This window comes from Stegastes partitus, unplaced genomic scaffold, assembly GCF_000690725.1.
Source record: "Stegastes partitus isolate 25-593 unplaced genomic scaffold, Stegastes_partitus-1.0.2 Scaffold375, whole genome shotgun sequence".
In the NCBI taxonomy this organism is placed as follows: domain Eukaryota; kingdom Metazoa; phylum Chordata; class Actinopteri; family Pomacentridae; genus Stegastes; species Stegastes partitus.
The window spans coordinates 242,724-265,686 of record NW_007578106.1 but is presented as its reverse complement, the minus strand read 5'-3'; the positions used below and the strand labels follow the sequence as shown (position 1 = coordinate 265,686).

General features: G+C 43.7%; 1 protein-coding gene across 2 annotated transcripts in view; it reads left to right on the top strand.

The window, feature by feature from the left end:
* The first annotated feature begins 1,632 nt into the window (after positions 1-1,632).
* med13a (mediator complex subunit 13a) overlaps positions 1,633-22,963 on the top strand; it is an 81,430-nt gene continuing 60,099 nt past the window's right edge. For both annotated transcript variants that reach the window (XM_008284834.1, XM_008284835.1), the window contains exons 1-3: positions 1,633-2,223; positions 9,750-9,984; positions 22,406-22,574. In XM_008284834.1, coding sequence (XP_008283056.1) covers positions 2,158-2,223; positions 9,750-9,984; positions 22,406-22,574 — 470 coding nt within the window. In that variant the 5' untranslated portion in view covers positions 1,633-2,157. The remainder of the gene's footprint in view (positions 2,224-9,749; positions 9,985-22,405; positions 22,575-22,963) is intronic.

Here is a 22,963-nt window from a genome sequence, read left to right as displayed (position 1 = left end):
CTGAGACTACAAGCACCCTGATCAGGTATCTTTGATCAACATGCTGGTACTGCAGCAGCTCCAGTGGCAAAACAAACTGATGATGTAATAGTTAAAACTGTCAAGCCTGAACTGATGTGACACATCATGATGAGTCTTATTTCTGCAGTGATGCTGTTGGAAAGTTGTAAACTCGAAAATGATTGAATATTATGTTGCTCCAAATTGTATTTATTTTTTTTCCTTTTCCTCAAACAGTCTGAAAACAAACTGCTGGATATAAGTGTATATTTAAGCCTCGCTGATGCTTTATCACAGAGTAATGAATACAGATGCTGTCTCAGATTCAACTTTACTTAGTCAGGATTAAAATTGGTTTGTTCTATCGGTTTGCCGATATCAAATAACTGCCTGTTGAGACATTTTAAATTTGTTCTCTCTTTGACTAAATCCACACAATAATACACAGAAAAATGAATAGAAAACAAAGCTTGCTTGATGGAGGATCTCTGGAATCCTTGGACATGTTGCTTTTTTTTATTATATTTTCTGTAGCGTCATAACTTAAGTTCTAAATTATTCAGGTTAATTTACATAATTAATAATCTTGTTGGGTAAAGTTGTATTTTATATTATTTTTGCTTTGTTTTTGGCCTGAATCTTGAAACTTGTTTGGCTCATTTATAACTGTAATCTTATCTTTCTACTGGAAAGCACTCTGGAGCAACAGCTGCTGCTTTACATGTGCTATAACTGTGATTTGTCTAAATTTGTCTAAATAATTCATCTCGATCCTTGATTTTATCGACATTTGACTGTGGTTTAAACATTCAGCGTCCTGGTTGGCAGGTTGTGAAACACACTGGTTCATCCTCTGCAGTCCTGCAACTGTGTCAACACACATGCTTTCTATTTATGCACCTGTTGAAGCGTTCTCAGTATTGCTCCTTAGCACGTCTTCAACAATATGCATTCGTTTCAGATCCGCAGGTCGTGGAAAATGTTAGATTTCCCTGCTCTGTGTGTCTCTCTTGAGCCGCCCTCTGCTACATTACACTCAAATGGAAATATTTGACTGAAATAAAGCAAAAACAAAGGGCGCATCAATGCATCTTGGTTGCACATTTCAATTGCAAGTGCAACATCACATGCGCTAGGTGGTGCACTGTGTAAGTGAGCAAGTTTATAGGGTTTGATCATTAGTAACAAAATCTGTTGCTCAGTAGCGCCACTTGCGCTGGCCCAGCGGCAATACCTATCAGTCTTGTGTTATTACAGCCCTCATGACCACGACAGTGTCAAGCTCACAATACCGCAACACGGAAGTCGTGGTGGGGAGTGTCAAAATAAGACGCCAACTGGCAATACCATGTAGCGGCAACGTTTTTGTAGCAAGCGATAGTTTAGGAGGAGCAGTGGTATTATTTGCAAGCTAGTTATGGCTAAAATATAGCGTAATCACATTGCGTTCGTTTTTTTATTAACGCTATATTTAAAATATGGCTCACGATCTTGGAGCAAAAATAATTGTTTACTTTTATTTTTCCGGAAGCGCCGCCCGCTGTCTGCCGTGTGTCCGCGTGCGTCCTCTGGCTTGACGAAGCTTTGACCACGAATGAGCCAATAGGCTGTGGAAGGCAGAGTTGTCCCTGTGGCCGCCATTAAAGAAAGGAATCCATGAATTCAAATGGAAACCAACAGGAACCGAGGCTGAAATAATGATCGAAATAATCGTTAAAATATAGGCCGGTGCCAGATTTCGAGAGGTCGTTACAGGATGTGTTTCGTTTTTAGGCTGAATTTTGCGATGGAGGAGTAAGACAGGACGTTTTTATTTTTTTTAAGCGGAGACCGTTTTAGGGCTAAGGGGGAGGGGGAGAGTTGCTTCTTTGCTCTCCTTTTCTTTTTGTTTTATGAACATTTTTCGCTTCCTTGAATCTGTTTCCACTGTGCGCTCTCGAGATGTCGACCTAGCGACCACACGGGCTCCTTTTATCCGCTTTTAGCTCCGGCGGGGGGAACTGCAATTGTTGAATTAACTATCCTCCAGCCAAATGTTAAGAAAAATATTTCTCGTTGATTAAGCCTGCACATCTCTTAGAAAACACAAATCCGCAAATTGTTCTTTATTTCCCGGGAAGTGAAACGATGGAGAGTTGGATCTCGCAGTGAAGAAGGATGAGTTCTTGTTTTGTACCAAACGGGGCCAGCTTGGAGGATTGCCATTCCAATCTATTCTGTCTGGTAAGAGATTTAAAACTAAAGGAAAGCAGCCATTTTTAACTAGCTGAACGGGGGCTAAGCTAACGTTAGCCACACAGGCATCAGTTGATAGTAGCTTAGCTAGGCTTACGGCCTGCCGAGCTCTCATCGTTTTAGGACAACCAGGTGTCCCACTTCGCTAACCTTACCTTGTTTTTTAACACTTTGAGCCTTTCTTGCAGCGGCCTGTCTATTCTCACCTGCTTTCCGCTGCATTTCCATTTTGCTATTCCGCAAAAACAAAACACTCGAGCTCAACGCCTTGTAAAAAGCTTCATTTACTACATTTCACAGGGCAGACACGGCAGCATACTGTCTGTTAGCACACTCATTATTGTGCATTTGGCTGCCCAGGAGCACCGCCGTGGTTCCCTGCTAGTTTTACTTGCAGCACTTTCTCCCCTTCGCCTCCACACCTTGTTTATTATTAACTTGCTATCTCGTCCTCGTTGCATTTCCACTATGTTTTATCAAGTGGTGACCCGTAAACCAAACACTCGGTGCACTTCGGTGTGCACAGTTTAAGTTGTGCAGCTGGAAACCCCGGTGCTTTGGCTGCTAAATACCGTTTATGTGACAACTCCTGGGCGAACCAATGTCAGTGGCCAACTTGCACAGCTTGTTGATAAAAGCACGCCCCTTAAGTCTTGCCTGGAAAGCTCTCACAGGCATGCAGCACAATTGTTATTTACAACTGTGTTTGTGCGTCATGTTATCACGTTGTTCATTAGTGGCTTCATCTTCCTTTGGAATTCATTTTCTAGTATTCAACTAGGGCACAGTCCCCAGGCTGATTATATAATCCGTGGCATTCATTCCTGGGCATTGCAAACAGCCAGACAGCTACACACCTCAGCTACACACAGATAGGGATGAAATGCATAATGTGTGTGTGTGTTTTTTTTTCTCATCACCATGTCGCCGGTTGTAGCTGTTCCCCTAAATAGTTGTGGTTGTGCTTCTGCAAACTTGGAGCACACAGATATGTTTTTTTAAATCCCTTGTGAGAGAAATAGTGTCATAAGAGCCCCTGTGTGGTGCACAGTCTGAGCCACAACAGCAGCTGTACAAGTCTTGCTTGAGTGTACAGTCCCTCCTCTGGCCTGATAATCAAGAACATGGTCTGAATGTGTTTGTTGTTGCAGTTAATTGGCTTGTCAGCAGGCTTAACTACGGTTTCACTTGTAGGTTAGCCGTTGAGTGTAATGTGCTCCTCTTAACAGCGTGCTTCCACGGTAGGAAGTTGTTAATGTGATTTGTCAGGAGCTGAAATGCAACCCTTAGAAAAAGTAGATTTTTGTTATAGATTAAATGACACATAACCACTTTGCGGTGCAGCGGCACGACCACAAAGTGCATAGATTGTAGATGTATTTGTTAATCTGGCTATGTGGAAAAGTTAAATGAGAAGTGAGAGTAGAAATGCATCAGTAGTAATACTGACATAGAATCTAGTGTAATAACAATATAGTGAAATACTACACTGCTTTTACCGCAAATTGACACAGCATCCAAGCTGTCCGCCCCCTAAAGGTAACATTTCACTGCAGAAAATCCCCACTCTCTCAATACTACTCTGTTGGGTCGATTGTGTGTGCTGAACTCGTAATTACAATGTTTACGACAGCACTTGAAGGCAGCGTTGGCTACAGTGGACAGGCGAGATAGAGGCTGGTAGTTGTGGTGCTGTGCCTGTCTGGCTGACATTTTCCTGCACACTGAGACTAAGCATAACACCACTGCTGTTATGACTCACTTGCTGAACAGACTCCACTTTGTGGTTTTATGGTGAAAGAATGCGAACACATTGTGGTAGTTTTTCCCCCCTTCGTTTTTCTGTGGACAGTCTCCTCTGGAGTATGATCCTACTTGTTGCATGCTTTTTTTTCCCTCTCTCTTTTTTTGTATTTTAAAGTAGGTTAATTGGGATTTACTCAACATGTAAGTTCAATTCATGTATGCCTGCATTGTAATCCACCATTCTAGCTGGGTTTTTTAATGACACGTATAGATGAGCTGCCGTGCATTTAAGCATTGAGAAGTTCTAACCCGTACTTGGCGAGAGCGTTCTGTTTAGGGATGGCTTATAAATCAACGAGCGCTGTGTTTAAATTAGCTCAAAAGAAACTGACTGAATTTGCATTCTCTTCAACCATAAATGCAAACGCACACTTGTTAGTTTCGTGTTCGCTCCGTGACAGGGTTAACTGAGGAAGAGGTGACAGACAGGAAAACAGACCAAGACTTGGTAGAAAAGGAGCATCTGTGGCATGATTTGAGCAGCTTCACCTGTTGCTTGTCTCATATCTTGAAAGGCAGGAAGGCAGCTGTTTGAACACAGTGTTCCCTACTGAGACCCAGAACCCTAAGTTGCCAGAGGGAAGGTGAGCAGCTGGCAAAATCAGGGGTCGTAACCCCCCCCAAGTACGCGTCACCTCAGGAAAACTTCCTGCTTGTATCCAGTGGCTTCAGCCTTAGATTCCCTCCTAATGCTGCGGCTTGATTTTTGGCTTTGGCATATGAAAGATAAAACTTCTCATGGCCTCCATTGCTTATCCTGCCGGGACATTTTATAAGCAGTTGCCCACATACCTGAGCATTTACTAAGACACAGTCGAGGGAGGAAACAGTGCAGATTCATAGCACATAAAGTGTTTGAGGCACACTCGAGCACACAGCCTGGAAAGCATGAATGTTGGAAGGAAATACACAGATATCCTTGGCACCCTCTGTTTTTGCACACAGGCTGCACATAATTTATTTTGAAAGGACAGACAGAACAACTGCAGAAGGCACATTTATCCTTGATAGAGCAGTCTGCCTCTTGGATATTGTTGATGGGTAGCGCAGTACTGACTGTCCAGTCTTTGATGGGGGGACTTTTCAGTTCTGCCTCTTCAAGCTCAGGATGATCAGAATTGTTGGACAAATTGGTATAATGCTCAATCACATGCATTTTTTGCTAAATCAGAGCAATCAAAGACAAATATAACCACTAAAACAAAGCAGAGATGCTGTATGTAAGCTGGCTTCTACCTTTTTAACTACATCACTGTTTAATGTTAATGACAACACCAGTATAATACCTGAATGAAGCAGCCAACTGTACCTCTGTGCAGCTGAGGCAAGAGCTTATTTAATAAGTACTTGTTATAAAAGCCTTTCAGATCATGTTTAAAGATTACAGGGCATTTGACTTCAGATAATAGGAGTTGGTTCTTTATTGACATGAATGTGTACAAGGTACACTGCGTTGCTATAGTTATCTGTAAGGCCTGTCTTTATTAAAATACTTGCAGTCAGTCTTTGTTTTTGTTTTTCCAGCTCAGACGGTTGCCACCCAGCAGTGCTCCACAAACCTTTATCAAATCATCTCTGTGCGCACTCGATAGTTTGCAAATACAAAGATGAAGTTTAAGTATTCCAGCACTGACATTTGCTGCTGTATAGTTTGCAGAATCACAGATTACGTAAACACATTTTTCGTCTTCTTCATTACTTATATCCATTATGAATCAGCAGTGGAAATATTTGGCTTACTTCCTGTGTAAACAAAATAGGTTCTGCTTGAAGTCTTGCAGACGGAGACCGCTTCGTTGAAAGTGACATCAGACATTTTCTCGTCTAATGCTCCTAAATAAACCCAGCAGGTACAGATGTGGGCCATTCAAACACTTTTCTCACCAGTTTGATAGTCTTACTGTACACTGAGTAAGACTAGACCTGAACAGACTAACTGCTCCCTCCACAAAGAAGAAAGTCAGCGTGGTCGCTTCACAACTTTATGGAGTTTAAGTTTGGGTCCAGTTAGAGTCCACCTTGTCACAGCATTCACACTTTATGGAGCTGACAAGTTGACAAGATTAGTGAGGACTCGAGATAAGATTTGCTATCAGTGTGATCGTTAAAAGAAGAGATTCAATCAATAGATATTAGAGCATAGGGAATTTACAAGGATGGTCAATGGTCAGCTTTACGGTGTAAGGTTTCATTTTTATTGTCAGACTATGAGTATTTTTTAGATAGGAGCTGTTTCTTTCACTTCAGTCTTCCTCAGAAACCTTATAGCTAAAGTAAGAGGAGACAAAATGAACCTAATCACACTATTACGGTCACCTTTATGTATTTTAGCTTGTCGTTGCAACGTGGAAAACCTTAACTTCTCGTCTTTGCAATCCGTGCATCTGATGCGTTGTTTAAGCTGTCCTGTCAGTGCTTTTACAAATTCGTGCCATCCCTCTTGTGTCAATGCTCCTTCACATGTTTTTATTCTGTTAAATAGCAAGTATTAAACTGAAGCTAAAGTGATTTTGCAAATCAAACTGAATAATCTATCAGAAGTCACAATTGAATGTTATCCTCGAACCACTCGGCTCTATTGTAGCCTAACTATATTTGTTCAAGCAATCAGCCACTATTGATTACTGTTTTATGAGTGATACTTTCTTGTGACTAATAGCGTTTCAGTGCTGACAAGATTTCACATAATCATTTTCACCTTTTTAGATAAGGATCAATCCTCGGCTGTGATGATGTTGACACCCCTGGTGTGTTGTGTAGATGTCTCTGCTGCGATAGTTTATCCTGGAATAATAAAGAACTTACGAGGCAGTTCAATAGCGTTCCTGTTAATGATGAAGTCAGATATTGAGGATGGAAGTGTCCGATATAGGCCGAGAGCAATGAATAGTAGTGCATTCAATAAGTCATTTATTACTGAGGATAATTGCTTGTTGACAGTAACACTAGCGGTAACACACATTCGGTTACGCTTTCCTGTATAGAACAGTTTCTAAAGTGAAGAGTCTTTTGAAAGGAGTGATTCATAAAGCACTCAGTTGCCTACTTAGCAGAGAAGCTGCTGGATGGATGTAAATGTCCCGATAGTGACGGAAAGAGTCGCGAAAATAGTGATGACTACAACTGTAATGTAAGAGGAAGAGACTGTCCTGCTGCTCCTGTAAGTTGTTGTATTTCATTCATGCATTAACAGCACAGCAGCAGCAGCAGCAGGAGTATTAATCAGTATTTTAGCTGTGACGGCTGCTGGAGCAGCGAGATCTGAGGCATGTAGTAGGTCAGACTCTCAGCGCCCACAGGAGGATGTGGTCAGTTGGTTCACTTTGTGCCCCATGTGAGCTGTTGTGCTGCAATAACTACAGACAATAACAAGAAGCATGTCAGTATGTGGCTTTTTATAAGTCTCCTTGCATCGTGCTGATCGATTATATTTAATGTTTTCATCGACACGTGAGGAAGGAGATTGTAGTTTGCCTAAATGTGAAGAATGCTTCATGCCTCTGCTGATTTCTACAAATGATCTGTGCTTAATTACTTCACGTTGAATTAGGACAATGCACTCCACCTAAACAATAAGAAAACACTTTCTAACTGCATTCACAGTATTAGATCTGACTTGTAAGAGCAGTTATAAGGTATGTGTTCAGTGCTGCTCGGCTACAGTTAGGGCATCTTGTGTGACTTAAATTACAAACATGACACGAATTTCTCAGCGTTATTAGAAATAAAAAGCACGTTGGATAGTCTTGGAGAAAATTCAGGGCAACGGTATTTATAAAAATAACTACAATTGATTTACATAAAATCATTCAAGGTACAACTGTGTGTGAAATTGGCTACAAAAAGGCAAGATTTACTGAAACACTCATTTGAATAAGAGTCATGTTATTCAAATGTAGGTATCGGTGTGTTGTTACCGGCTTGCGTCCTGGCTGTCTGCGTGCAGCACATAATCTCGTCTAAACGTGTGAAACCAATATGCACGAGGAGGAGAGGGCGATAATAAAATCTGTAGGGCACTTAAGAACAAAACCTTTTATATGGTGAAAGGCACAGTACCGCTGGGGACTGGCCATGGTCAGTAACATGATGGGGGTGTTTGCTTGCTAATTGCCTATGTGCACCGCTTATGATCTGGTTTCACAGTTAACCGTTGTCTCCACCCTCCCTTTGCATTGTGTGCACAGATGTTTCCGAGCGAGATGCAGGTGTAAAGTAGTGCTTCTTACGCTCCAGCAGGAAGAGCGACCTAACTGCTGCAGCGCTGTCGTTACACACAGACCCAGCTCTGCCGTTTGAACCTCTGAGCTCGTCCTCAGCGTGCGTGGCGGCTTTTGAATTCCTCAGGCGCCACACTGTTCATCAGAGATCGTGTTGTTTTGATCATGCACTACTGTGTTTAGTTATGACCAGACCATAATGCAACCATGGGCGTTTGTGTGCTTGCCAGACTCCTTTTTTCCCTCTTGAGTTAGTGCAGGGCAACAAATTGAACACATGCTTCGTGTTGATTGAAAGTCTGTCGTATGTATGTTCTATTACAGAAAGGTGAATGTCTATTACAGTATACACATGTAGAGCAGTAATAAGTACAGACAAAACTGTTTTATCAGGTTGTTAATCATTGCTGTGTCTTATGGCTGACTAACTTGTTGTTGTGATCCAACTCTGCTCCAGTTGACACCACACAATGCTCTGTTTTGACAGTCCCCAACCCCCCCAACCACCATCCCAACTAACACCGCAAATCTCTCAGCTTATCCCTAGCCAGGCGAAAGACCACCGCTCCGCCACAACCACGGGTAATCACTTGTTCAGGCTCAGCGCCTCTGCACTTGAGTTAAGATATCCCCTGAATTGTAATGGATTAATTGGTTGAATATACAGAGGGACAGCTTGCCAAGTCAGCCTGAACGGAATAGGACTAAGCGGCAGGAAAATGAACAGTCCATGTACTCACAGATTACTTGAAATTTCAACAAGGATAGATAGAGGACCAAGATTGCCAGCGGAAATGGGAATGTATGCCTAAGGCATTGTGTGTGTGTGTGTTTTATAATAGTTAGCATGTGCATGTGTTTAGGTAGACACGGGTGGTCTGACGCTGCTTGGGTGATAAGCAGCAGGACTAGCTAGCACTGGAGCGTAATGTTCCTGTTTTAACACTTAATAACCCCGCCAGTGATTTACTGCCTATGAGGCTTTTTCCTGTGTGTTGTGTTCTCTCTATAAAAGCCAGACAGCGTTTATAGAAAGGCAAAGCACCCCCCCAGCACTCACCAATAATGAGGATTAAGGTGGTGAGACCACATTTACCAGCATTAGTTTTTTTCCTATTTGTGTTTTGAACATGTTGTTCGTGGTGATATTGAAAGCACCTGAAGCACACACTCGTCTATGGAAACAGTCAAATGTCCCAATTTCTCTTTTTCTTTTATATCAACACACACTTTTGCTCCATGTTTGTGTTTTGTATATCTTTACATCTCCCTGTCTATCTTCCCATTTTCAGCTTTTTGTCTTTCCAAGTTTGACATCATGGGTTGTTGTCAGAGGCGCTTGGTGGGTGAACTGCCCCCTGAAAGAGGATTAATACCTCCTCTTAACACTCTGCTCAGCACATGTTTACTCCGAGGTGCTGAGTGGATCCTGAAGCAGCGACTCTGCGGGCTAACAATCTTTTTCTCTCCCCCTCCCTTGTCTTGCAGGCTGACTTGACTGGGATCAAATGGAAGAGGTTTGTGTGGCAGGGTCCCACCTCTGCACCCATCCTCTTTGCGGTGACAGAGGAGGACCCCATCCTATGCAGCTTCAGTCGCTGCCTGAAGGCCGACGTACTGAGTGTGTGGCGGCGCAGCCAGCGGCAGGGCCGGAGGGAGCTTTGGCTCTTCTGGTGGGGGGACGACCCCAACTTCGCTGATCTCATCCACAATGAGCTTGCAGGTGGGTGCCCCTCAGCATACACATAAGGGCATGTTGTTTAAAAGAGCAATGCATGTTTTATTTAGCCGTGTAGATACATCCTATTTATGCAGCTTCCTCACTTGGCGGAGGTCAGGGTCAGCTATAGAGCAACACTCGGGCCGCTTGTAAGGATGCAGTAATTGAATTCATGGGAACAGGGTTGCTTGATGAAGCGATGGATCTTAAAGTTCAAGAGCAGTTAATTTACCCTGCTGCTGCAAGATAGGCAGATAGTAAGCCAAGTTTTTTTTTAGTTCTTTTGACAAAATAAATGATTAAAGCCGAACTGAAGATGAGGACGGTTATTCTGTGTCTCTGAGTCATTACTCTGGCAGAAAATAGTCTGTAAATATGAAATTCATCTACCTACCAACGCTCCCTTTTTTAGATTTATCCAAGGTTATACAGCTAAAAGAATGATGGCTGTAAAAGATAACAGCAAGTGTAGAAGGCTCACAGCTTTTATAAAAGAAGCACTTGAACAGAGATCACCCTGTCAAGATACATTATTGGTTGTACAATGAAAAATGATACAGATTTCACTGCTTGATTGTCAGGTAGGCACCGCGGAGATACCCTGTAAGTGAGAGCCTCAGGGAAGTGTTGTTATCTGTGTAATCTGATGCCTCCCTAATGCCCCCCACCCTTACCCTCCTCTGACTGATAATCCAGCCAGCCAGACTGGCAGTGCCAACACCTGTAGGGCTACTCCCTCTCCCTGGAAACACTGGGCATCATGCTTTGTTATCATTGCCAGCGTGTTGAAGAGAGGGTTAACATATCTAAGTGGCTGCTGCCCTGCGGCAGATGAAACGGCACCTTGTGTTTTAGTTTGATGAAGTAGAACGAGTAAGCTGAAGTCACGTGTTGCTGTTCTGCAGAGGATGAACACAAAAAGGAAGAAGCTATAAGAAAGTGAGCTCGGTCCTATCATAACTTGAGTGAGAAGCACAGCATGCAGGAGCAGCCATGCAGAAATGAGGCAAATGCATCTACCCCCCACTTTCTTCTTTTTCCTCTTGAGTAACAGTAACATTAGTGGTGGGAGATGGAAAAGGCCATCTTTATGCATGCTCTCTGCCATGTAGATTGAACTTTGGAGTCTGAACCAAACACAGCCCGTCTGTGACCCTCCTTCATTATGGGACATTGTGCCTGAAGTGGACTCAAAATGGGAGCTGAAGGCTACGATGGGCAGCTCATTCAAGCCTAACGGGTCCTGGTAATAACCTGAAGCGTTTGGCTCAGGCCCTCTAATGGAGTGTGCTACATTTCAAGTAGGAGGGGGTGGTATGGAGAATCTATATTTGGAAATTGTTGGAGTCACTGCTATGTTCTTACCCCGGCTTTGGGGAGATTAAACATGATATCTTTAAGAGATAGAAATTAGATAATTGAATATTGACTACAGAATCTGCACCGTGTTTGTCTTCCAGGTATTTTAACACAGAAAGATGATTCATGTTTTTGCAGGACTCCTGGCAGCTCTGCTTGTTGGTGTGGTATTCATTACATGTTTTAACAAACACAGTAATGCTGCTCACCGATTTTTCTTAGGGATGCTGTTGACATGGATAGGCAGACGGACCTGCGTCGTGTGCACCTGATGGTTTTTCTTCGTGTTCACTCCCCATGTCAAGCTGTGTTTCTGTGTGAATGGTTCCCAAATGGGCGGTGTAAAATCCATGCTTCCTGTTTTGGAAACTGCTGCTCCATTCTCACTCGTGGAAGACATCTTCTTCGTCCTTCTAGAGCCTTTCTCCCTCTGTGGGGCTCTGAAAGCGAAATCAAGCAGAGCAGCCCTTCGAGATGGATCTAAAGTAAGCCAGAGGGCTTCTTTCTTCTCCTCCTCCTCCTCCTCTTCCTCCTCCTTTCCCCTAACCACTGATCTGCAGCTGCTGATCAGTCTGTTCAGGATGGTGTGTCCTGAGACCTGAGAACACAGCTGAGACGGTGATGGAGGAATGTCAGGACCTCTGTCCAGATGGCTTTACCTGGATCTGAGAAGCTGTGTGTTCTACTAGAGTGGATGCTACTGGCCTGTTAATGCTGTGCTCTTCAGTCTTCTTTATTTAAGTACTTGTTTTTGGACACTTTGGCCTTTATTTTGTAGGGCTGGACCCGAACAGCCAAATATCTGAATATTCGGTCACTGTGCTGGTATTGCCGCCACCACTGATGGTGGATACAGAACTGTGACCGCTGATGGTGGAAATGCCCGCTCACTCCTGCCCCGTTGGACCGAATACTCAGCTTGCCCCCCGCTGTGACCGCTAAGCTAAACACTCAGGATATTCGTCATTAATTGGGCCGAATATCCGGAGACCAGAAATTGCTATTCGGACCAGCCCTACTATTTTGAAAGGAACTCTAGAAAGATGTGGAATGACACTCAAAGCCTCTATCGGGGCATACAGGCCCACACCGTCCGGGTGTTGGGTCACCCCTGCTCAGTCTTTTCTTAGGCCCCAGATTTTTGCTTGCTTTCACTCTGACTTTCTAAACTCGCAATTAGAGCGATGTCAGGTGAACGCTGATGGAACAGAAAACGATCTGCATCTCGAGCACCAGGATCTGACGATCACGGCGCTAGCAGAGTGTTTGTGATTGTGTCCCCCAAGAAGTAGGATGATGATTGACAGTCGGCTGTGTTTATGGACTCTCCTGGGTGCTATACGCCTGTGGAGGTGCGAATTGACAAATACCAGCTAGCATTGGCAGGGCAGACCATGGCGGGACCAGTCCAACCTGTGCACTCAACTGGAATGTCACAACTGTTGTCGCCTTTTAACCGCCACACTCTCTTTGCCACTAGTTTGATAGCGTTTTTTTTTTTTGCCTTTGGTCCTAGCCTCTTGGGAATTTTAAAAAGCTTTCTTTTCTTTTTGTGTTTTCAGCCTCTTTTTAGTCTTTAGTGCAATGTTGGCGGTAAACATGAAAATCCGCTCTTGTCCTTTCATTTCGGCAGCTGAAATGGCGCTCGCTCATTCCCCACACCCCCTTCCACCCTCATTAGATTAGCAGCCTGTGAAAGTCTTTTAATTTTGAGCAAGTGCCATTTCTGTATACCAGTGTGCCAGTAATCCCTTCTCTCCAGGGAGATGAGGGGAGAAGGAGTGAGCTAGAGAGATGGGAGTAGTGAAGGGCGGAAAACTTAAGGGATCTTTTAACGTCAGACTCTTAATCACCATTGAAGGAATGTAAGGGGAACAAACCACCAAGCCCCTTTTCTACACTGTTGGACAACCCGCCCTGCTCGCGCTAACACAACGAGAAAACCAATTCTAATCTTCCCCTGGCCATGCACAGAAATTATTCCCAACAAGCGAATGCCATTGCTGAATTAAACGGCTTCCCTCCCCCCTCCCAGTGGTTGAGTATAGGCATGTATTCTTATGCAAATGCTATGCTCTCTTCATCGTCCTCTCCCCTCAAAAGCTGGTGGAGTCTCCTGACCAGGGGCATCCAAAGCGAAAGATAAATGGCTGCCTTTTCCTCCTCTCAAAGACTCACTGATCTTTTTTTTTTTTTTTGTGCATAGAAATTAGGAGTGGATGTCTGTCTGTGTGGGTAATTGCTCCGCGGTACATTTGTCCTAAGTTCTTACTAGTTTGCCCTGGTCCCTTTCCCCTTCACTGCCAGTCCCATTGTGGCCTCCACTGCTGGCAGTCTGACACCATGTTTCCCTCTCGGGTCTTTCTTAGTTCACCGTGTCCTCAGCTGACTACGACTCTGGAGAGGTGGGCTCCACAGTGAGATGCTCTCTTGTTTCTGATCTGAAGTTTAACACACATTTAAGATTTGATGATTAATTCTGGTGTTTACTATGTTTTAAGCTTATGGAGCACACTTGCTCACTTCTGTGTTTACGCAAAAAGTTATGAGTTATTAAAAGGGAGAGACGGGGATCTGCTGCCCAGAACAGGTTATCAGCGAGCCATCTCCATTGTGGTCAGTGAAGGCCCCCACATCTATTCATTACCGGGTGTTGGGTCAGATCTCTTGAGAGCGAGAGATGTTGGGGGAGGGGAGAAGATTGCATTTAAAATGTCCATCTCCTCCACCAATTTGATGAACTCATTGTTTGAGATCTATTCACAGATGGAGGGCAGAGCAGCTCGGTTCAGCAGCTCGCTCTGAGCGTGTTTCCACTGAAATCTTCTTACAATTGTTATTGTTTTTGCTGGTATGTAGTAATTCTTGGAATTTTTCTACCTTTGCCAAGTTCACAGGATTCTTTTTTTGTTCTTGTTTGACGACTGCGCTCTGTGCGTTTGAATCAAGGGTGAAATAAAAACAAGCCTGCTTTGCACCTCAGGGCAGAATATCCAGTTCCAAAGGGCATATTTCAGTAGCCTGTGAGGGGCGTGTTGGCTGAAAGTTTCACTTTCTTCCTGGTCAGCCTATTTTTTTTTTTTTTCTGTTCTGTGAAGATCTTTCAACTTCAAAATTATTGAACTGCCCTTATATCTGCGAGAGATGCTCTGTTTGAAGCTCGACCTGCAGAATACAGATGTTTGTTGACCACCAATATCCATAGCGTATTAAAGCGTGTGTTGGAATTAGACGGGTCTGAGAGGTTTTGATGTCTCTACACTGATTGTAAGGTGAAGGATTCCATCTGCTCTTAACTTGTTTAAAGCAGAATTACACTAGAGAGAGATGTTATTGTTCGTCAGTTCTTCGCACACTTAAGACCGACTTATTGGCATTTTGAGATCTTTATATTTCTTCAACTTGAGCTGATCATTATCGGCAGGCCTGTGGTTAAAAGGGACAGGTCTGTTTCCAGCTCTCCATGTAATCATGAGGCTATTCCTGCCTGTTCATATCCAATTAAAGAAGCCATTTCTGAATCTAAAATAAAACTCTGACAAATGAAACTGCTGCGAATGGATCCTGTCGGAAGCATTTAGAAATGCAAAGGGATCGCTGTTTAAACTCCTTTGAAAGAGCTGATTTATTGGTTTGATGTGTTGCACGCGGTAGCCTTAAAGTGTACTTTTTTGAAGTGGACAGCTGTGATTTTCAAACATCAGTTGTTTAAAATTCTGTAAATCGTGTGTTTTCAAGTGCTGCTGCCGCCATGCAGCCGCTCTCTGGTTTCCTGATGTTTGTTTCCATCAGCCTGAAGCCCATCAATACCACTATTTGTTTTCCCCAGTTGCCCGCGTTGAGAAATTTGCTTGAGGTTTTTATGCTTTAATCGTTATGACTTTATTTTTTTGACACAATAAAAAATCTAGGTTCACATTTGGCTGTAACGGAGCCATAATCTGGAAGCAAAATGTCAAACCGTCCGTTCTGTGGATGTCTGACTCTGCACTTGCAATCCCATTTTAAAGATTGTAATGGCATATTTGCTCCCTTGGATAGTGACTGAAACGATGACACACCACAGCGACTGTGATACAGATTCAGTCCCACAATGATGTAAGGCCCATTGTGAGCACTGTAGCCCAGCGGATGCCCCAGGCAAGGATTCAGAAAGGAGAAATGCCACTCACTCTTTAGAATTTCCAAATGTTATTGACTTGGACAGCCTGTGAAAGTCAAACTGAATTTTGAAATCTCCACACTTTAGCTATAAACATGAACAAAGAGTGCCCAGAAGACTGAAAAGTGGAGAGAAACAGGCTCACAATACATAATTAGAACAGGAGACATTCTTTTTGTGAATGACAGCTAACTGCCCTGTAGAGACTGTAAACGCTGTATTTCGCCTTTAATTGATCTCAGCAAATGACACATTCTAATTTTACTACTTTTTGATTGCTATCAAACAGCCGTGGAAATGCCCAACCTTGGTGAAGGCTCGTTGGGCTACACACTGGATTTGTGAGGCTGTGGATGTGTATCAGAGATAATTAGACACACTTGGTTAACCTTAGCTTAGGATTTGTGGTGCTTTCTCTCTCTCTCTCTCTTTTTTTTTTTTTCAAAGATGGTTCTAAACGTCAGCGTGTAATGCAGAGATTGATGAATAGATAAACCCAGACCAGCTCTTAGGAGGAAAAAGTGGAGGAGGCCGATGGCTTTTGTGCTTGGGGATCAATTTTCCAGGGCTAATCTCCTGCCTGTGAACCACCCTCCGCTTTCCTCTTTTTCCTCCTGCTTCATCTCGCTCTCCCGCTCCCTCTGATGGATCTCCATTGGCTGGCACAGCGCAGGGACTCGGCCATGCATGCAGCTCTGACCCATGGGTGCAGTCTCTCTCCCTTCTCTATCTATCTCTCTTTTCCCTCTCTGCTCAAGAAATATTCATTAATTAGTAATGGAGACTTTACAGAGCACTGCTGGTTCTCTCTCTCTCTTTCCTTGCAGATAAGCAGGAATAGGAGGAGGAAGTGGAAGGAGAGGAGAAAACCTTCTGGCCAGACTTGGTAGAATCCCCCTGAGCACAGTTGATCACAAGGCATTAATCTTGCTGTTTAATGACTGACTGCTGCTCTAATTGCTTATACACAGATGAGCAGCTGTGGGGGGGCACTTCTAAAAAAACTAAAAAAAAATATATTCCTCAGCTTTTATGAAATTCCTTTGCTTTTTCATCACTTTATATAGACCTCAAAACACCCATTTGCCGTGTTTTGTTAGTCTTTAGGTGTATTTTGGGATTAATAGAGGCCTGATGCTGCACTGTATCTTAATGCTAGAGGAAGTGCGGCGCGCTCCCTCGTGTCTGGAGGTGTTTCCTTGCCATAGAGTATTCTTAATAGGGCTGTTGTGCTCCTGCCTGAGAGCTTTTATAAAGGTCAACTCATCTGGGTCTGCTTCACAGGAGGCAGAGACATGAAAGTGTCCTAACCGTCCGTCGAGCCCATAAATCTTTGTCTAAATGAGGCCACTCATCTTTCGCCCCTTGCGCTGACCACTGCCCACCACGCACCGCCCTCCCACCACGCACCGCCCTCCCACCACGCACCGCCCTCCCACCACATGTGCGCTCGCGTCTGACAGCAAGTTGGGATTTTTTAAGTGGAGCAGGTTAAAATTGAGAACTTGTCCTGCCTGATGCACATTTGGTACAGTTTGGGAAAGTTAATCTGTGCTCAAAAAAACAAAAAAAAACTCAGCAGAACATATTCTGTTAACTAATTAAAGGTGAAGTCAGTGATTGTAGTACAGTTTTGTCAGATTCTGTGAGCGTCTCCTAGCACTCTGTTGTGTGTGTGCATTAAAAAAACAACAACAACAGAAAGGTGTTGGTACACAGGCTTGGCTCTGTAAATAGGTGGGAAGCAAAGTGGTCTTGCATAGATGTCAGCGTTGGAGAATGGTCTGGCTGTGCTCATTGTCACTGGTCAAGTAAAATGCTCTGCCTTCTTTGTATTTCTTCACACCGATCTCAGTCATCTTGGTTGGTGCACAGTTTGCAGGTGCATTAACTTGACGGTTCCAAACATTTGCTAAACCTAATGGTGAGGATTTGATGCATTTCTTAGCCATACACATATATAATAGTAACTTGAATATCTTTGTGTTTTGCACTGTTGGATTGGTTTAAAAAAAATCTATCTAGTAAAGTTTACTTTCAGTTTAAAAAAATTGTGATGGGCATTTAAAAAAAAATTATCGTATGAATAAAAAATAATATAGTGCCAGATTAATCTATAATAAGATCTGTAATAATTACTGGTAACTCGAACTTCCAAATAATAGAAGATGTTTGATAAGATGGTTAAATAGTTTTGTTCCAGTGGTTCTGTATGTTTTCCACTCAGCACATTAAGTTACCTCGACACTCCGTGCGGTGGAGGAATGATGATTTATTTACATGGCTCACATTTCACACAATGCTCTGTTACATATCATCATCGGCTCCGTTCACGTTCACAGTGTGTGCGTTTGATTTGCTATCTGTCACAAGTGAGGAGCCGTTACCTATTTAGGCGACTCTCATAAGCTGCTCCATGTGTTGATGCTTGATGTGGATTAATGTTAATGAGAGCTGAGGCTTCTGCTCTTGCTTTTGTCCCAAAGAAGGCTAATGGGTGTCACTCGGGGACCTGGGAAGACGAGTGCAAGCGCAGAAAACAAACATGCTCAGGGATTTGTTTAGGTTTTTTAAGTGTTTTGTAAATGGTCTTATTCTTTTCCCCTGAAGCCGTTCTGGCGTTGGTACCATGTAGTTGTGGCAGTTGAGTCCAGAGACGTGCGTCATGGGGCGCTTTCCATTAAAAACTGCAAAGCCGAGTCCCATCTGCCCCAGAGGCAGCCCTATGTTGGATGTTTGTTTGTTTTTTTAAATAGATTGTAATCTTTATAAAAGGATAGTAATCTGTAGCGAGTGAGTGTCACATTGTTTTCCAGTGAACGACTGCAGCGTGTTTTGTCTGTGCGTCTGTCTGAAGCGGGGAATGCTGCAGCGGGCACTGCTCGACGAACATGAGGTCGTTAGGAACACTTGATGTAAACCAGACGCCTGTTTTAGAGCTGCTTGGCGCTAGAGGGAGGGACCGAGGAGTAACAGGCGACAGGGAGGAGGACATTCGGGGCAGATGTGGTCTTGGCAGAGAAGAGCAGATGGGATCGCCATGGCAGTTGATGTAAAAGTAGGTGTAGGGAGGTTTCTGCCAGATTTGCAGAGAAGCCGTCGTCCACAGAAGTAGGACTGAAGGTTTAACTGCTGGTTGGATGTCTCGTTTGTCATAGGTTTGAGCCCTACTGCTCTCCCTATTATATCGCCTTTCAGTCACACTGATCAGTCTCTTGAATTGTAGAGTATTTTATTCCCCTCCCTCCCATCCTTTCTCTTAATCTGCCGTCAGTGCCTCAGTGGCCTGACTTTCTTTTCTTGTTGACTTTTTGCCCTCTTCGCCGCCATGTCTCTCAGGATAGATTGAGCAGCTGCTAAATCACTTAAAGCAAGCTTAGTTAAAAAACAGCCACGCTTCCACGCATGCTCCGCTCACATGCACGTTTTCTAGAAAGTAAAAATGGCTTCTACTGTTGTTGATTTATTTTTATTCTGCAGTCGCTGTTAATTTTTAATGGGAAATTGCTATTTTCCTTCCTTTTTCCTGCCTTCAGCCTGCTTTTCTGTGTTCCTGATCTTATCCCTCAAGATATGTATGCACCTGATGAATTAGTTTGTTTCTCTCAGAATCGTTGGGCACGTAGCCCCCTTTACTTTGGCAGCTAGCCTGAGGTTGTTTTCCTTTGGTTGGATGTAATGATTTAAAGGCTAGCTGAAGTTGCTGGGTCTGGTGGAGCTGTGGCATTTCAAAGTGGATTTGATAGGGTTGGGGATACACTTTTTTTCTTTTTGAAATTAAAATTGACACTCCTTCATTTACATTTTTCCAGCAGATGTTTATAATTGCACCCTTGCAACATAGCTGGCTGTTTGCTTAAACTCAGGAAAAGCATAAAAACTCTCAGCATCTCCTTAGACAAGCTTTTCATGTCTGCCAAGATGGCACAGTCCCTCTCTGTAGTGCCTCTCTTATTCAAAGGAGGAGACCAGTGTCATTTTCTGTGCTGATAGCCTCGCAATCATCTAAGTTTAAAATATTGTTACCTGCCTTTGCAATACAACAGCAAGCCAAGGGTTCACTTAATAATTCAATAAAATTTTGATTAACTTGCTTCTGGGCCGGCTTGTGCCTCCCTGGCACACGGCGAGCTGACACGAAGGGTGGGTCACACTTGGTATTTATTTCATCTGTGCTCATGCAGAGACAGCACACTTGGGGAGATGTTTGCTGCAGACTTGACTGAAAGGAGCTTAAGTGCTGTAAGATGTGAGCAGTGGCTGTTAATGAGATTAGACCAGCATTCAGGCCAGCGCCGAATGTGATTCAGAAAGCAACTGTGATACGGGTCTTAGCGGTACATTTCCTCATCCTGAGCGGCTAGGTGCAGGCTGCAGAGTGACTTGTTTGTACACCGTATGAACCGAATAAATATAGTCGTTTTAGTCTAACACAGCCTAATTACAGTCTGGCTCTTTGCAGCAGACTTTCAGAAATAAAAGTTCTAGCAGTGTGCTGGTCACTGTCTTTTTGCTGAACTGCTAGTTAGCCCTCAGTAGTTGGATCCAGGTTCTGTTTGAAATGGTTTCCTGGTGAATTATAGCATCAGTGGACAGTGAGTAGTACATTAGGCTGAAATTGAGTGTCATCAGTGGTCAACCAACCAGTTAACATTGTGTCTGTTCCTGGAAGTGGCTGCATTAAACATGTTATCTCGTTTTATTTGCAACGGCATCACCTGAGTATCTCTGTTCCTGGAGGCAGGCTCGAACCGACCGATGAATAAGGACAGGGACATCATGTATTGGAGTTTTAATTACAGCAGATACGTTATCATGCTCAGTTGTATTTGTAGAAGACATGCAAAGTGTCAGAACAGCATGTAGAGTTCCTACATGTGCACCAGTTTAGAGGCTTCTCCTGTTTCTGATCATATTCAGGATGTGTTTACACGGAGCACCCACAAGTCTGCTTGTTCGCATCTGAAGATACACGATGGATGGATGCTAGCATCACACTTACTGGTTACGGTGTGCTCTTTGCACAGGAGCCTCTGATATTTACACACAAACCAGCAGTTTAATCTGGCATTCTTTTAACTGTTAGCCCAGGCTCAAATTAATTTGACTGTGACTATTGAAAATGAGGCCACTCTGGCTTATGGTGGGCTTAGTGCTATTAAATGTCAACTTCACATTGTGGATTTGGCTTATCCACCTTATTGCCAATGGCAGACAAGGGGAAAATGTCCTCCACTTTGATGTGCCATGCTGCCACTCCCGCCGTGATGTACAGCGGGGCGTTGCTGGTAGGATAGGGTCATCAGGATGGGGTTCAGTGACCCAGAGTGTAGAGAAAATGTATGTATGAGTTGGGCATGACTTTACTGGCTATATGACACAGTTGAAATGTTTATGAAACCAGTAGGACCATCAGTACACTTACTGACAAGAGTGGCTGTAGCGTTTTACAGACTGTGGCTTGGTTGCTCATCAGTCTGGAGTTCACAGAAGCACTGATGCAGCGCCGGCTCACGTCGTCGACAGAGCAGATGTACGCATGCAACGGTATCCCAGTTTCTTTTTGAGCACTTCAGTTTGCATAATCGGGTTTCTCAAAATCAAGATAAAGACTTATCCAGGTTTCTGATGTTTACACACACACAAATGGGATACTTCAAAAATCATCACTCAGGTCCACGTAAAGGCAGACGCTCAGTGGTAGCACATTTCTGCTGCCTTTTGTTTTATTCCACATCACTTACTGGCCATTTGCAAAATGAAAACATATTACGATTTGGTTTTCCCAGCTGTACTGAAAACAAAACCGGGGTGCTACTGAGCTGTGAATTTTCTGTACCGTTACGCTCCTAAACTGTGGTATTAAAGCTCAACGTGTGGAGCAGCAGAAAGCTTGTGAAACCTCCACAACCTAAAAGCAGGCAGCAGCAGGTTTCTACTTAACCTCCCTCTCTGTCTCAGTGAGCACACGCTTCTTTGAATTTACATGGCCTGTTTGCCATCTTTTTGTAATGTCACTGTAGAGTTAATGTTTTGCATCACAGGAAATGTGCAATTTCTGTATGGAGGTGTCCATTAGACTGTTAGAGCAGCCTGGTCTCAATGCTCCTGTTAGGGTTTGTAAAAGTGAATGAACAAGATACAGGTGTGTTTGATAAAGTTGAACACATTTTATTAGACAGTTTATTTAGTATATTTAGCAGGGCTCCAGACTGCAACCCGTGTTTGAGAGTGTGCGAGTTAAAGTTTGAAGTGGTCGCATTTGTCTGAGTGCATCATTATGTCGTTGTTTTGTGGCAGCCACTGCTTCAGCCATAACTTTTATTCCTTGATGGGATCTGACTTCATAACACTCTATTACACTCTTTTCAAACTAATTTTTGCTCGCACAACTGTCTGATCACACGGCAGCCACCCAGCAGCATCTGCCACGGCCTGCACTGTGAGGCGTTCAGGGAACAACGTGCGGTCTGTCCACAAGCAGTTGTTCAGGTCGTCTTAACCAGTGACACCTACTCATGAGTCATGTTTTCAAAAACTTAAACAAGGTGATGGTGCGCAGTAAACACGTTATAAGTTAAAGCTTGGTATGTATAATATGACGATATGTTTAACGCGACAGTTGGTGCTCCCATATGTCCTCTTGTAAACACTGATGAGCGTCTCTGTTAGTGACTGCCATCTGATCCAGTGTCAGGCTGCTCTATGCTGTGCTGCTTCCTCGTCGCAGCAGAAACGCGCACCGGTCTCGCTGCAACTGTAAATGGAGTTTTTGTGCTCTCAAGATTGACATTGTTTGCCCTGGAGAGTTCTTACTGGTTTATAAAAATGGCATGAAAACTCTCAAAGCTTTCCACTCCTCTCACCTTTTTTTACGGCTCTCCTTTCTGTTTTCTTTTCCAGCCGAGGATGATGGGCTCTGGGAGAACGGCCTTTCCTACGAGTGCCGCACTCTGCTGTTCAAAGCCATCCACAACTTGCTGGAGCGCTGCCTCATGAATCGCAGCTTTGTTCGCATCGGCAAGTGGTTTGTCAAACCCTACGAGAAGGATGAGAAGCCCATCAACAAGAGGTACGTTGGCACCGCTTGTTCTGTCAAGTTGTTGTCCATTTTTTTCTCCTCTGTATGGCAGGGGTCTGCTCATCTACCTGCCCTGTGGAAACAGGCGTGTTCCTGGCGTGTTCCTTAACGTTGGCCTTTTAGCCATGTTGCGTGTTGTTGGTCTGTGATGTGTTCATGTGCAGCTCGGTGCGGACACATGCAGTCACCTTTTCACGTGTGATTGAGTCTGTGGCCTGTCAGGCTTATGTTCTGCTCCCACTGGACACTTGACGTAAATATATCAGTTATATGGTTGCTTTGGATAGAGGCAGATATTAAATAGCACCAGGGGTTTCTTGCTGTTTTTTTGCAGCAGATCTGGACAATAAACATTTGTGTTTTCTTTAACATGAGGCCAG